Source organism: Narcine bancroftii, chromosome 4, assembly GCF_036971445.1.
Source record: "Narcine bancroftii isolate sNarBan1 chromosome 4, sNarBan1.hap1, whole genome shotgun sequence".
Classification (NCBI taxonomy): Eukaryota; Metazoa; Chordata; class Chondrichthyes; order Torpediniformes; family Narcinidae; genus Narcine; species Narcine bancroftii.
This window is the reverse complement of record NC_091472.1, coordinates 125,489,065-125,505,297: the sequence shown is the minus strand read 5'-3', so window position 1 is coordinate 125,505,297 and position 16,233 is coordinate 125,489,065. Positions and strand designations below refer to the sequence as shown.

Genomic DNA, 16,233 nt, shown 5'->3' with positions numbered 1-16,233 from the left:
CACTGGACTGCCACTCCAGCACCTCATGGAGTGGCTCCAGCACCTCTTTGTCAACTTTTTTGTTGAGTTCCGGCATTTAAAAAAAAATTGAGATTGAGATTGGGGTGAGTGGTGGTCACTACGTGGCCTGCCAATACCCATACCATAGATGCTGGTATTGAGAGCCCATTCCCTGATCAGCTTCATGCCCTCATTGACTGTGTGCCACTGCAACCAGCCATTCAGGTCCCATTCCAGGATCATGGGGAAATGTGGCCTGCAGCTATCATCCAATCCTACAGGGTGGTGCTCTTGTCGATCCCTTCAAGAAGCATCTGCAGGGAGTTGTTGTCTGATGTTGTGGTGGCAGGCTGGCCAAGGCATTGGTCTCTAAATGGGGCTCCCTCATCCTCCTCTCCCTTCATTCTGCAGCCATGCAGCCAGATGCTCACCCAGCTGCTGGTGATATCCATCTCCCAGCCTGGTTAATTCCTTGGTGGACTACCTCCCTGTTGGGGAGAACCAACTGGGAGTCATTGTGCTCACTGGCCAGGGCTTGCAGGATCTCGGGTATGTGGGGGAAGGATGCGAGTAATGGGACTCAGTCTCCTCATGGTCATCATCCATCCACACGTCCCCAATCCCCCGACTACATGTTGCCCTCTCCTCAATGCACGATAATGGCCCTTATTTTAACAAGATTGACCTGCCAGATGGATCGCCGGGTTGCCTGCAGCTGCTGTGCTTTGACCAATCAGCAGGCAGCCTCTGTATACTTGGCCTCAAGGCTGCCAATGTGTGTCCGGGCAGTATCCAATGCCTCCTGCAGGGAGCTACAGTGGTGCTTTAGGGACTCTATCTGCCCATCCTTCTGAGTTCCCTGTTTAGTTAAATTCTGAGTGATATCCCACTGGTGCCTCAACAGGGATATCAGCAACTATAGGACTCCCTCATGACTCCCCCAGCTACAGGAAATCCCAATTCCTCCAAGAGGGAGGTCACGTGGTGCCCAATCTTTTCCCTTAGGTCGACTGGTATCGTGTGACCCTCCAGCCAAGTTGCAAGCATGCTGAATCCCTGGCTAATATCTGCCCACCCAGGGATTCTAATTTCTACCCTCAACGTAACTCGTGGGTTGCCTCCTGTCATCCCAGTTCATGAGGAGGTACACTATCCCGCACACTGGTTAACTCTCCCACATAGTTCGTTACCGAGACTCTTTGAACACAGCTTGCAGCGCCAATTGTTTCAAGAATTGAGCAGAGAAGTGAGTCCAGACACAAGCTGAAAAACGAGGAGAAGTCATAAAGGAAAAGATACAAAACAACATGATACTAAGAAATACATACATTCACGTCAGAGACAGCGATCTACATTACCAGTAGCTGCCTATTCTCTATTTATTACACAGGTGCACTAAGCGGCATCATCTGCAAAGAGTAGTTCACGGACAAGTTTCTCTTGTGTCTTGGTGTGAGCTTGCAGGCGCCTCAGATTGAAGAGACTGCCATCCGTGCGGTACCGGATGTAAACAGCGTCTTCATTGTTGGGGTCTTTCATGGCTTGGTTCAGCATCATGCTGAAGAAGATTGAAAAGAGGGTTGGTGCGAGAACACAGCCTTGCTTCACGCCATTGTTAATGGAGAAGGGTTCAGAGAGCTCATTGCTGTATCTGACCCGAAGAGCCAGCTCTTCAGCGCTTGACGTCCTGCTTTGCGGAAACTGCCAAAATGTTTGGCCTGGAAGTCAGCCTGAAGAAAACTGAGGTCCTCCATCAGCCAGCTCCCCACCATGACTACCAGCCCCCCCACATCTCCATCGGGCACACAAAACTCAAAACAGTCAACCAGTTTACCTATCTCGGCTGCACCATTTCATCAGATGCAAGGATCGACAATGAGATAGACAACAGACTCGCCAAGGCAAATAGCGCCTTTGGAAGACTACACAAAAGAGTCTGGAAAAACAACCAACTGAAAAACCTCACAAAGATAAGCGTATACAGAGCCGTTGTCATACCCACACTCCTGTTCGGCTCCGAATCATGGGTCCTCTACCGGCACCACCTACGGCTCCTAGAACGCTTCCACCAGCGTTGTCTCCGCTCCATCCTCAACATCTATTGGAGCGCTCACACCCCTAACGTCGAGGTACTCGAGATGGCAGAGGTCGACAGCATCGAGTCCACGCTGCTGAAGATCCAGCTGCGCTGGATGGGTCACGTCTCCAGAATGGAGGACCATCGCCTTCCCAAGATCGTATTATATGGCGAGCTCTCCACTGGCCACCGTGACAGAGGTGCACCAAAGAAAAGGTACAAGGACTGCCTAAAGAAATCTCTTGGTGCCTGCCACATTGACCACCGCCAGTGGGCTGATAACGCCTCAAACCGTGCATCTTGGCGCCTCACAGTTTGGCGGGCAGCAGCCTCCTTTGAAGAAGACCGCAGAGCCCACCTCACTGACAAAAGGCAAAGGAGGAAAAACCCAACACCCAACCCCAACCAACCAATTTTCCCTTGCAACCGCTGCAATCGTGTCTGCCTGTCCCGCATCGGACTGGTCAGCCACAAACGAGCCTGCAGCTGACGTGGACTTTTTTACACCCTCCATAAATCTTCGTCCGCGAAGCCAAGCCAAAGAAGAAGACACAGGTGCAGTAATATACGGTTACTAACACACTCTGACAAGACAGGAATTTCAGCAAACACTCCTGATTCCCTGTACCAGTGGGGTGCAGCTCAATGTTAAGTATTCCCACAATATACTACGACCCCACTCTAAGTATAGGGTGCACCTTACCAATGACTCCTCCAGTGATATCCACTGTTCACAACTTGGCATAAAACAGAGCTTGTAGTCAGGACCAAGGAGCAGAGAGAGTGTGCGGCAGCAGATGGTGGGCTTTTAAAGTGCAGTAAGCTGGAAAGGGGGATTTGGACATCAGTGAGTAATTTAAAGGGGCCAATGGTCAGGTGTGCACTAATGGGCAGCGAGAGTCATAACTTGATTGGCAGGTGATGTGACCTCTGACGAAATTTCAGATGGTGAGCCCATATGACCTTGAACAATCCACACTACACTTAGGAAATTGGAGAAACAATAAATTAACTTTTTATTGAATTTAGCATGTTTAATCACATAATGATGCTGACACATTGCGTTAGTTCAACTGACCTAAAAATGTTTTGCCGCTGATTTTCATTTGTATCCAGCATCTGATGCTACTTGTGTCAGTGTCCAACTGACGAACCTTGGTGGATTCCAGTTGCCCAGATACCACTTTTTCATGATCACAATGTCCTGGTGAAACCTTCACCATGTTCGCCACTGACTGCAGAGAAGTCCAAGTGCGAATGCAGAAAATGAATTTTCAATGGCATGCTGCTCTTCAAAGTTTTGTATTCTTTAAGTAGATTTATGGCAGGAAATCATTAAAATAGGTTGTATCATTTTTTTTTAAAGTGCATGTTAAGAACCCAGAAGTATTCAGAAAGCAAAATATTTGTTGTCCAGTATAATAATGCTAATTCAGTGGACAAATCTTGTATCCTAGTTTTGGTTTTATTTTTTTTAAATTTAGACATTCAGCACGGTAACAGACCATTTTGGCCCACAAGTCCTTGCTGCCCAATTTACACCATTAACCTACACCCCCGGGATCTTTTTAATGGTGGGAGGAAACCCACCCAAACACATCTAGTTATGAATCCAGCAACTAATTTGTGGTTTTGTTAATAATGCCCAGCAAAAATTAATGTAAAACTGAGCACTCAAAGTGAGCATTTTCCTGATCTAATTGGATTATTTCCATATCACCCTATGTAAATGCAGTAAATCAAATAATATTGATAATATTAAATATTATGGCTTGATCAGAGTTACTTAGCATCCAGAATCTTAATTAGTATTGGCACTAGTATGAATCATTTGTTCCAGCCATGCATGTGTTACTTGATTTTTTTCCCAACATAAAGAGTATCCTCACAACCTGGTATTCTTATCCTTTAATTGTAATAGTCCTTTTATTTCTTGCTCTAATTTGTTCCCTCCCATTAAATCAAACTGGAAATGCAATACACAAATATACTGGAGAAACTCAGCAGGCCACGCACCATCCATATGGATAGAGAAGTAAAGGGTAACAAACATTCCGGGCCTTCATCAGGAATGTTTGTTACCCTTTACTTTTCTATCCATATTGATGGTCTACTGAGGTTCTCCAACATATTTGTGTATTGCACTTGACCCCAGCATCTGCAAATTTTTTTTTAACTCAAAATCAAACTGGAATGTTTTCCGAAAGGGTGTATATGGTTACATGAACTCACTGGTGCACTTTGAGTCATCACAATGTCTTCAATGCTTCCACAAGAAGTCAGCTCCTCTGCAAACATGAGGTAATGGAGATTTCTCAGACTTGTAACAAAATGAACATTATCAATTGTGTGAAACATGTGTAGATAATTTGGAATTGTTACGCTAATCAGTTATTTGCTATAGCCCACATTCTTTTTTATTTGTCTTTTATTTTGATTTTATTTCACTTTGCAATCTGAATTCATTTTTGCAATCTTTTTTCCTTTTTCCTCTCCCTTTCTCTCCCCCTTCTGCTTCCAATCCCGCCTTCCCTCCGTTCCAGCAGGCAGATTGAACGCGAGAGCCTGCGCAAGTTCAGGCACAGCCTTGGCTGTTTCAGTACGTTGGTTCTACGGGCTGACAAATCTTCCCTCCAGCCTCTGACCCTGCAACAGCAGCCTGACCCTGCCACCTGGTACTCTGACCTCTGTCTCTGCCTCCCAGGCACTCCATCTTTTCTCTTCTTCCCTGCATGTGATTTGTTAAAAATATCAAGCTTTGTGGAAGGAAAATGTATTTACAAAAGAAAGTGCACCAGAGACCATTGGCTATATTGCTAAATGTATCTAAATTCTGCTTCCATAATCTGAATTGCTGTACATTAAAAGTTGTGACTGATGTATATATTAAAATATCTGCAGGATATCACTTTGCCTTCAATATTCCACTGGTTCACTTCCCAAGAACAGTAGCTAATGTTCATCTAAGCAAAATAATGTTGATTTCTCTTTTGTGCTGACTTAATTGATTTGTTAAAAAAGAATTTTGTGCTCTCAATTCGAAAATGGCAAAATCAACCATGGGTTTGCTCTGAAGTGTCTCTAATACCCATGTATAGAAGTCACCCATGTGTGGATGACAGATGAGGAGAGGATTAGGGTTAGTTCTGATATATATGTGATCAATGGCACTCAGTGTAAAAGTTAACCATGCCCATTTTTGCAAGCCTCTGTCTCTCGAACAGTGTTCCCATCTGAAGAGCAGGAAAGAAGTTGGTTTTGTTTTAAATCGTCTTTGGCAGGTGGTTAATTTATAAATGCAGTAGTCTCCAAAATTCATAAAATAATTTTGTCTATTGTTATAAATCAGACCTGTGTTAACTTCATACTTTTGCTCATACCTTGATGAATGGCTCAAGCCTGACATGTTGGTGATGTATCTTTATCTTTGCTACGTAAAGTATGCTGTTTGACCTGCGGAGTTTCTCCACCATTGTGTTGCTACTTCAATCACTGCTTCTGCAGACTTGTGTGTTTTACTCTCTGTTAACTTCACCTGTTTTAAATGTGCATACTGTTCCTAATTGCTGTGGTAATTAACCATATGCAAAAGGAAAATCCTAGATTAGATGCCCTGTCCGCATTGTTAGCTCCTATCAACCATGGCAATGATAGAATTGGATCAAAAGGTAGGGTTGTTGAAGAAGGAATGTCCGAGTTCAAAGACCTTGACGGAATTTTGAATGCGGAGGTCAAATTAGATTCATCAAGTGACTTTCTAACAGTGACTATCCACCGTTGAGAAATTGAAGGGCAGAAGAAACCCTTCAAAATGAAACTGGATTCGAGCAGGAAAGGGGTAATTTTTAATAAGGTGGTGTACACTTCATACTTGAAATAAATGAGATCCATTTAAATTGTGTGTTTAAAAATTGTCACTATTGCCAATTGTAAATGTTTTTTTTTACCCTGCATTACCATGTTGTCAGTCTCTGAGCAATCTTTGGATTCTTTTATATTGACTTTGTGGTTGAATCCAAAGCCAAAGTGATACCAGAAATTGGTGTCATTTTATGTAATCGGATTTGCATCTTGGGGTATTCCATAGGGAAACTAGCACCTGATGAGAAACAGAGGAAATTGATCAACTCCATTATGGTTTGTAGTGAATCAAACTTAATTTATTTAAATTAAATTAATTTTATTTTAATTTAGAGACAGCATGGTAACTGGCCATTCCTGCTCACAATACTGCATTTCTCAAATGCACCCCTTTAACCATTACTCCTAACCCCATTGTCTCTGGAATATGGGAGGAAACCCAAGCAGTCATGAGGAGAATGAACAAACTGCCATACTGACTGTGCTAGATTGGAACCCGGGTCACTGGTGCCGTTATAACATTGTGCTACTCCCATACTGACTGTGCGAGATTGGATCCCGGGTCACTTGTGCCGTTAGAACATTGTGCTACTCCCATACTGACTGTGCTAGATTGGAACCTGGGTCACTGGTGCCGTTAGAACATTGTGCTACTCCCATACTGACTGTGCTAGATTGGAACCTGGGTCACTGGTGCCGTTAGAACATTGTGCTACTCCCATACTGACTGTACGAGATTGGATCCCGGGTCACTGGTGCCGTTAGAACATTGTGCTACTCCCATACTGACTGTGCTAGATTGGAACCCGGGTCACTGGTGCTGTTAGAACATTGTGCTACTCCCATATTGACTGTGCGAGATTGGATTCCGGGTCACTGGTGCCGTTAGAACATTGTGCTACTCCCATACTGACTGTGCGAGATTGGAACCCGGTCACTGGTGCCATTGTAACATTGTGCTACTCCCATACTGACTGCGAGATTGGATCCCGGGTCACTGGTGCCGTTAGAACATTGTGCTACTCCCATACTGACTGTGCTAGATTGGAACCTGGGTCAATGGTGCTGTTAGAACATTGTGCTACTCCCATACTGACTGTGCTAGATTGGAACCTGGCTCACTGGTGCCGTTAGAACATTGTGCTACTCCCATACTGACTGTGCTACAGAATGAGATGATTGTGTGGAAACCTTATCTGCTCTGCTTTTCCTGTTGCATGAATTAAGGTTAAAGGCAGAGTTTGGATGATCTGGAAAATAAATTCAGAAATTATTATTTTTAAAATTATCAAAAATAGTTAAATTCGGCATCAGTGCCTGTCCCATTTTGTCGCCAAAGTTCCCCCATCTTAGTTTACTTAAACTGTTTATTCAGTCTTCTTTATCTGTAATTCAAGCCACTTGCATCTTGGGTACTGTTTTTCAGGACATCTGTGCTCTATCCCCATTGGCCATCCTGTCCTCCCAGTTGCATACCATTTCAACTCCTCCACAAACTGCTCTGTCCTCGCACAGACCCATTACAAACTAGAGGAACCGCACCTCCTATTCCACCCGGGCAGTCCGTAGGAAGCAATGATATGAACATAGAATTTTCTAACTTCAGGCAATGAGTTCCCTCTCTCCTGTATCCTTTTTGCTTCCCCTTTCCCAATTCATTTTTGTCCCCCTTTCCAACTACCCCACCCCATCCATTCTCATCCCCGTCCCTTTAGGTTCCATTTCCCCCCCTCCACTCCCATCTCCCACTGGTCACGTTTCACCTCTGCCTAGTTTCCCAGCCCCATGTGGGGCCTGTCTCTCCCCTCCCACCCTGTCCTCTTTCCACTAGTTCTATACTAACTTAGTCCTGATGAAGAGTTTGAGCAGCAGATTTCAACAATTCTTTTTCTCCTACTGCTGTGCAAGCAGCTGAATTTCTTCAGCAGATTGTTTAGCTTCACATCTGTCAAGTTAAAATTTGGGCTTTTTGTCCAGAATCAATTGTCATTGCCCATATTTTCTGAAGCTAGAATCTGATTAAAGCAGTAATGTTTTCATTTTGATTACAGAACATATTAATGTCGCTTAAACAAATCAATAAAATTGTTAACTATTACCTCATAAAAAAAACTTGCTTCAAATCCTTTTGATTTTTTTAAATTCATGGTTGAATGTTTTTAATCATCCTCCCATTGTAGAAGTGAAAGTTTGCTTCATCCCTCTTTGATGCAATCTGATTGTCTTCGCCAGATTGTTCAAGTAAAATTGGCCAAGATCTTCGAGGAGGAAGGGAGATGTTCATAGGAAATCACTCCATATTGTCCTTTGGTCCAGCAGCCAGTTTACAGCAACATTCTATGGTCCTCTGTCTATTTGACCTGGTGCACATGAATAGCTAAACTTCAAGTACTTTAAAAAGTTTATGTTGTAAGATCATCATCCAGTGAAAATATTAAGCAGTGCTTACAACTCTTATCATTTTTGTCCAGAACAGTGCTCAAAAATGCTGGAAAAAAGTTTCTCCAGAACTTTTGTGGATTGCACTTGACCCTAGCATCTGCATCCTGTGTAAGGTAGCATGGGCTACTAGAAACCTGACTGATGTATCTTAGCATTCGTTGAGAAGGAGGTGATTAAAAATTGGCAGAAAACAGCCGGCAGAGGAAATTGTGGAGTATGATGGTATTTTTCCCAATCTGAGCTATCAGAACTCTGACTACCAGTTAAAAATTAAACACAAATTTTGAGATTCTGTGGTCAGATACGTGTTCCTAGTTAAGTCTCTGCTCGAAAGGGATAGGTGAGCTTTTAAGATAAATATGGTTCACTAAGTGGCTTGAGCAACTTTCTATTTTTAATGAGAATCTAGGATATAAGTGTCGGCAAATGAAGTCCTGCATTCACGTTGATCCTATCCTGACCTGAGTGTCCATAAATAAAACATTCAATAAGTCAAGAGATAGTGATCTGTGATTTTCACTAAGCAAGATTCTGGCCAGTTGTAATGCCATAGCCATTGACCTGGATGAATTCTCTTTACTCTGACCCTAGTATTTCTATAGTAATTATTGTGATGTGACACACATTGGGTTATGTAGCCATTCTGATCTTTTCAATTCCCTGCTGGGTTTGGAAGTGAAGGAACTTTCAAACCATGTAAATATAAATTTCACTTTCAGTAATAGGAAAAATTGAAGTAACTCTTGTTCAGGCACTTTGAAACTAATAACAAGAGTGGAGAGAGTTAACATGGATATTCTGAAAGAAAACTTGTACTTCATAATTTTTGACCTCTAACTAGTTGAACAGATGAGAGAGAAACAGTGGGTGTGAGTTTGGACATCGTGGTTGCCGAGAAATTATTAAACAAACTTCGAGGACGTGGGATTGCAGATAATGTACTAACATGGATTGAAACTTGGTTAATGGGAAGAAAATAGAATAAAGAGTGGCTGTGAATAATGAGGCTGTGAGTAGTCATTTAGTTTTGGATCCTAGCTATTCAAAATCTATCAGTGATTTGGATAAGGCTATCAAATGTTACATACCCAAGAGGGCTCTGGAGGCTCAGTTGCTGAGTATCTTCAAAAATATAGATCAATGGTTTTCTTTTATTAATAGAGAAACAAAGGATATGGTGTGAATGCAGGAGAGTACTGAAGAGGTAAATGATCTAATGAATGGTGGCAAAGCACAGTGTATCAAATGGCCAACTTTTTCTTAGGTTATCAATTCTTTATAGAAAGCAGATCCAGCACTGAAGTCATTGCTACAATTCAACTGATATAGTGGGCTAGTTCTTGCGTGACTACAAATGACTGCCTGTGATAATTTGGCGATGAAGTGCATCACTCTTGTTGGCTGGAAGTATTCTGGACATGTGCAAGTGTGGTCTGCAGGTAAAAAAAAGAAGGCTGTAGTGAGAGGGTTCTGTTCTCAAAATCCCCTGAAAACTCTGACTTTGAAGTCCCACTCCCAACTTTGCCAGCTTTGTCATTTAGAGACATTTTTAAAGTTATTGAAGTTGAAGTATCTAATTTTAAAATATAACTTTTAAAAAATAAAAATACATAGTTGTATCATTGTATATCCAACTTGCCTTTTGCTTTCTTCTCTGTGACCCTTCATCACTGAAATTTGTTGGGGAATCACAGCAAATCCAGGCTCTAACATGCCGAAATGAAATCCAGCAGTGTAGTGGACTGACAGACTTGTTGCTCCAAATGTCTTAGTAAATCTGTAAATTTGGAGAAACACAACTGCAGAGATTGGAATCTTGAACAACCCCAATGGGAAGCTGAGGAACTCAGCAAGTCTGGCAGCAACTTTGTAGAGAAATGGACAGACAATATTTCAGGTTGAATTAACTGTCCCCTTCTCTCCATGGAACGCTGCTTTACCTGCTGAATCCCTTCAGCTTTTTATTGCTCAAGAAATTTGTTTGGCAGAGTGTGCACAGAAATCATGGGATTTCTGCTGCTAAACATTGATGATTCTATTCAGAGTGCAGGCCAGTACAATCTAGCTGAATGTAGAGCACTGAGCCAGAATGAACACATTGTTGACCCTCATGGACAAATTTGGTAGATAAATCGAAGAACCATGCTCCATATTTAAATAATTGCTCCCTTCACTTAAGATGCAAGTTGTTTTCGGCTTTGTAATCAAGGAGGCAACAATATTCCTTTTTTAAAGTACGCTAAACTTAATTCACTCAGTTAGAAAGAAACTTGAGTGCAAGTTGATCTCAGTTATTTGGGCATTGTGAACTTAACTGTCACTTCCCAAGAGACAGATTGAACACCCTTGCATTGAAGTATCATCAATGTTGCATTTCCATCTCAGTTCCTGGATGTATTTTTCTAATAGGCATTTTAGTGTAGTCTTGTTTGAATGTTAATTTTAACTCAAATCTTGTAGTGATGTTTGAAATCAATGATTAATGGTTTTCTTTTCCCCTTTCCCCATTCCCTCTCTTGTATTACCCAATAGCTTTATGCCCTGCTCAGAAAGGATACATGTTGCTGTAGCAGAGATGGCAGCTCTTTTCCCAAAGGTGAATCATTTTAAATCTTTAAAATGTTCTTTATTTTTTTCAAATAATATCAAGCTTGTTTAAAATGCTAAACATGTAAATTGCTTTTTCTCTGTTGTCTAATGCCAAACTAATGATATTCACTTTTGCAGAAATGCAAGTCTCACTATAATACACACAGGGCTTTTGCTGAACATTTTCATGTCATAATGTTTGATCTATCAAATCACCCAAACTGGGTGATGCAAAGCATCTGTTATATAACGTCAGCCTAACAGCTAATCAGGTCTGGAAGGTTTAATATTGGATAATCTGGCATTTCAGTGTTTCAGTTTGTACAGTAGTCTTCCCTGAGAGCCTGTACAAAGTTTATAAAATCTCCTGTTTATACAGGATCGTCCTACGGTTGATTCAGTCCTTGTATTAACAAAAGTTTGATCAAGATGTGCATCTTAAAGAGATGCAGGGAGAGTGATTTCGGGAAGAATGTAGCTGAATGCACCATTGGTCTTTTATATATATTCTGTTTCAATGAAGCCTAACATAAGCTTGAGAAACTCCTCTCTTGTTTGGGCACGTTGCAGCCCTATGTACTCAACACTGAATTCAACAGTTTCAGAGAACTGCTCTATCCAAATTTACCAGTTCAGATATAAGGTCATACACCTAGAACTTTTTAACCCATTTTTTCATTCTTCATAGATGGTGTCTAATCGGCTGGGTAATTTCAATATTCTCTTTTGTTTTGTATCTGCTCAATTCATCCTCGCCCCTCCACTTAATCCAATTTATCTTCTTCTTTTCTATTTCTGATGAATGGATATTAACCAGAAACATTAATCATGGCTCTCACTCTGACTTGTATATTTCCAGTATTTTCTCTTCTTAAATAGGAAGATGCTAGGTCTTAACATCTGGAACTCTCTGTGTGGATCTTGTATGTTCTCCCTGTGACCATGTGGGTTTTCTCCACGTGCTGTGTTTTCCTCCCAAAGAAGGTTAATTAAAATTGTCCCCCTGTGTGTACGTTCTGAAGGAATGTAGAGAGAATTTTTTTTTAAACTGAGATGAATGCAAGATTAGTTTAAGTCAGTTCACTGGATTAGAGAGGCAATGGTTCTACACCCATGCTGTTCTTGATGCTCTCTTTTCATCAAGGAGACCAAATTCAGGTTGTGATTTTTTTGTTTTTGAGGCACATCCCTGTTCATTGAGTGAAACTGAGCTTCAAGTTGCTTCTCATTTTAAATCCCTGACTCACTTTCACTCATGAGTTTTTGCCTTCCTATCTTTTGGCCATTTTATTACAGTCTTCCAGACATAATTTTGAATTCCACAAATTCTGCACATTACCACTCTTATTTTTTGAAACAGCAATTAACCCTGTTTTCTTCATTTTCATCTGGTACATTTTTTATTCTCCCATTCTCTACCTCCTTTGGAAATGCAGTTACTCTCCTCTCCCCTCCATCATGAATCTCCTCCCTTGTTCCCTGCCTCATTTACTTGGAAAAATCTCGTATCAGTAACTTTGAGCTTGAAAGGATCAAATTCATCTGTGTGTCACCTTGGGTTTTTTGAGAATCTTATGCATAGTAATTAAATTTGGTACTTGCCAGAAAGCATATTAATGAAATAAAAACAAAACTTGTAAATTGGATTAGATTTTGTAATTATCGCAATATCTAGACATAAATGAAAATGAGAACATTGTTTTGATGAGCTATTCACTTGGGTGGAGGACAGCTAATGAAGAATGCTTCTCTGTCCAACATATAGAAACCTCGTTCGGAGATGGTTCAGGCCTCACTGAGTCTCTTAACATCAAGTGCATACAGGCTTCAGTCAGAATGCAAGAAAGTACTTCCAGCAGAGCCCAGCCCCACCACTGACATCCAGCTGGTAACACAGCAAGTGATCCAGTGTGCATATGATATTGCCAAAGCTGCCAAACAACTCGTTACTATAATGACAAAAGAAAACAACTGATTACAATGTTCCCCTTTTTTATGGGCTGATATCGCCTCAAACCGTGCATCTTGGCGCCTCACAGTTTGGCGGGCAGCAACCTCCTTTGAAGAAGACCGCAGAGCCCACCTCACTGACAAAAGACAAAGGAGGAAAAACCCAACACCCAACCCCAAACAACCAATTTTCCCCTGCAACCGCTGCAACCGTGTCTGCCTGTCCCGCATCGGACTTGTCAGCCACAAACGAGCCTGCAGCTGACATGGACTTTTTACCCACTCCATAAATCTTCGTCCGCGAAGCCAAGCCAAAGAAGAAAAAAAAAAATTTTTTTTATATAGAAGAAAACTATTTTGAATATGTACCAGATTTGGTCTGGGCTTTCTGTCAGTATTATGTTTGCATGCCTTTTTAAATATAATTTACATGTTTGGATATTAGTTTTCTTTCTGCTTATGTTTGTGTCCACTAGGCTAATTTTGATGTTTTTTTGTTGTCATTTTCCACTGATTAGACATTGCCTTCAGGGAGCTAAAGCAGTTGTTAAATAAAATTATGCATCTTGTCATTTGAAATGTATTAATGACAGAAATATATAACAATGTAAAAGCTCTATTCTGTCACAGAAAGCTCTTCAGTGTTTCCAAATTATGTCTTGGAAGGGGAAATTTTGTTTGAATTTGCTCCTAGGGGGTGAAGCGGTGGTGGGGGGGGGGGGGGGGGAGGGTTAAAAAATAATTGTGTTCGCCATGACTATAAATAGGATTTAACTGATCTCTGGAAGCCAGGATGCAAATCCCTAAGGGTAATAGAGTGGGAATGGGCATGGTGGAAAAGAACAAAGAAGGTGAAAGCGCAGAAAAAGCTGTGCGTAAATTATTTGGATTATAAAAGAAAAGTTCAAGAGCAATTCAGCGCCACACTGCACTTGAAGGGCTATAGTGGTGAAACTGGGATTATAGAATTGATCAAAGATTTTAGCTGAAACCAAATTACAACTGTGTTGCTGAGCACTTTCCCTTTTTAATCCAGTGGAAGTATTATTTACAATGGGGAAAAAAATTGTAAATCTATGGGGAAAGAACAGAGTTCAGCATAGGGTACAGTAGGTCAGTCTATTTCTGTGCTGTCTATATATTTATGAAACATTTACAAAAGTTGCTACCTTTTTTGGAAAGTATTTGGACTACAGTGTTAGAAGAGTCATTTTTTTTTCAGTAGTCTGTTGGCAGGTCAGTGGATCTTGGATAGCTTGCAACAACAAATGCTCTTTTTAGCCATTTTAGTGTTTCAAAAAACCATTACTCTACCTTTAATGACAGCTAGTCAATTCTGTTGAAGGATGATCATATTGACTATGCTTCCTTACCCAATAACATGTTCAAACTTTAAACCAAAAATTCATCAAAGTGCTGTTGAACAAAAAGCCATACTCATTGCTACATGTAAACTGTACCTCATGGTATCACAGTTTGTGACCTACATAGTTGACATCACAGAATCAATGCAATATACAAGGTTAGGTTTGTTTGTGGCAGTTATTTTACCACTGTGTTCAGGCTTATTATGCAGAAATTATTTATTGTACAGAACATTTTTTGATAAGTTAATTTTCAGAACTACTTATTTAGATTTAGTTGGCCATCTTTTAATATTGACTAAATTTTGTTGTTGGTGAACTGTGGTGAAACTTGTATTCTTGCGTACTTCTTTGTCCAGGCAGCAACTGATCTGGAAATTTATCCTTAACCAAATTCACAAATCACTGCCCCAAAAGATTTGAGATAAGGAATAAAATTCACTCTTACAGAATTTGAGGAGAAAATAATTACAAAATGTGAAAGAAATAACAAATTTAAAGTTTTTACTTTAAGTTGCTCAATACCGTGGAGAAATAAAATTTGGATGTGCATCAGCGTAGAAATAGGCCCAGCTATGACAATGTGCCCTCCTACTTTAGTCTCACTTGCCTGCATTATGCCCATACCCCTCCAAGCCTTTCCTATCAATGTAATTATCCCATGTCAATTGGGTTGGCAGGCATTGCTGGGTCCCTCGTTTATCACATCCTCTCCAATCTGAGGACCTGAACATGTGCCCAGGAGTACAGCAATGCTCTGCTTTTCATTTGTGATATACTTCTCTGACACACTGTATTGTTGGCAGCTATGATGGCCATAACCAGTTCCTTCAAGTAATCCCTTGATTTTACTTCACTTCCATTTAGTCTCCTTTAAATCTGTTACCCTCTTGAACTCCACCACCACCATGAACCACAATCCTTAAAACCCATTCCTTTGCCTGTTATGCCCACTTCCTAAACCCTCTCCTAATCCACAACCCTTGCATATTCTTGGCAGAGGTGGACTTGGATGTTTGTTCATGTATCTGCGGACTGGAGGGCATTACAAAGAAGGTCTTTGCTGTGACTGCCAGCCCAATCACAGTGACTGGGTCCAAAGCTCAGTGCCCCACAGTATTGAATAAAAAAAGTTTACAGAATTTATTGTTTCTTTCATATGAACTTTGTTTATCCCCAAGTCTAATGTTGATTTCAGCTGTTAAATAACAGCATTAGGTCACGTTGTTAATAAAATGGCATAATGTAGGAGAAAAACATCCTGTTTATCTTCGTACATCTCTGTTCCTAACATGGGATTCAACGGGAAAGGAGGGTTGCATTACGTTAATCAAGACACAGCTGCCTGTGTTGATTTCCCAAGTTGATTTCCAAGCTGTGCATCATCAATCAAATGCATTCCTTTCACTCCTGGAATGGGGGCTTTAGCTTTTAAATAACAATCCACAAAAAAAATTACCTCAACTTCCTTTGGGTAACTTCTGTGGCTTCACCTTCTCTTCGATGGCAAAATGAATTTGACAGGTCGAATATTGCAGGTCATTAGATTTTTATGCAAGTAATTTTGTGAAATTACCGATCTTCCCAGTCAACTTTCTACTGAGGAATGAATCTGACTGAGACTAATGGGTGCAAAGTATAATATAGATTTGAACTGGCAGGACCAGTCTATAAGTGAATTCCAACATTCCGAGAAATGCTTCATTCTGAGTTGAAGAGGAACTGGAGAGAAGGTACCAGGAACAGTTAATGGAAGAAGGATTAATCAAGTTCATGTCCTTTAACTCCTTTGCAAGATGATGCTACAGAGCTTTAAAAAACTTTGATTAGATGCAAAGGTGGGAAGTGGAGCCTTAATGAATAAGGGAATTGCTGTGGATATTATAGCACAAGCAACACTGAGGAGGGGAGAGCAGGTTGGATTCGGGGGTCTTTTATTTTGAGCATGGG

General features: G+C 41.0%; 1 protein-coding gene and 2 long non-coding RNA genes across 9 annotated transcripts in view; 1 reads left to right on the top strand and 2 right to left on the bottom strand.

Annotated features, from left to right (window-relative positions):
• Nucleotides 1–4,367, bottom strand: part of LOC138761114 (uncharacterized) — a 36,091-nt gene extending 31,724 nt beyond the window's left edge. The window contains exon 1 of the long non-coding RNA XR_011356125.1: nt 4,310–4,367. This is a non-coding gene — a long non-coding RNA (uncharacterized lncRNA). The remainder of the gene's footprint in view (nt 1–4,309) is intronic.
• Nucleotides 1–13,621, top strand: part of git2a (G protein-coupled receptor kinase interacting ArfGAP 2a) — a 113,540-nt gene extending 99,919 nt beyond the window's left edge. For 5 of the 6 annotated variants that reach the window (XM_069932741.1, XM_069932742.1, XM_069932744.1 and 2 more), the window contains 2 exons: nt 10,913–10,976; nt 12,735–13,621. In XM_069932741.1, coding sequence (XP_069788842.1) covers nt 10,913–10,976; nt 12,735–12,944 — 274 coding nt within the window. In that variant the 3' untranslated portion in view covers nt 12,945–13,621. Of the gene's footprint in view, nt 1–4,623; nt 4,753–10,912; nt 10,977–12,734 lie in introns of all 6 variants that reach the window. The other variant, XM_069932747.1, reaches the window with a different exon arrangement.
• LOC138761113 (uncharacterized) lies at nt 8,065–14,395 on the bottom strand. Of its 2 annotated transcripts, none has more exons than XR_011356123.1 (3): nt 14,234–14,394; nt 10,020–10,157; nt 8,065–8,298 (listed from the first exon to the last, which is right to left on the bottom strand). It is a non-coding gene; the product is annotated as an uncharacterized lncRNA (long non-coding RNA). The 2 variants fall into 2 exon arrangements; XR_011356124.1 differs by lacking the exon at nt 8,065–8,298 and adding an exon at nt 9,164–9,813 and having other exon boundaries at nt 14,234–14,395.
• Between the last annotated feature and the right edge of the window lie 1,838 nt (nt 14,396–16,233).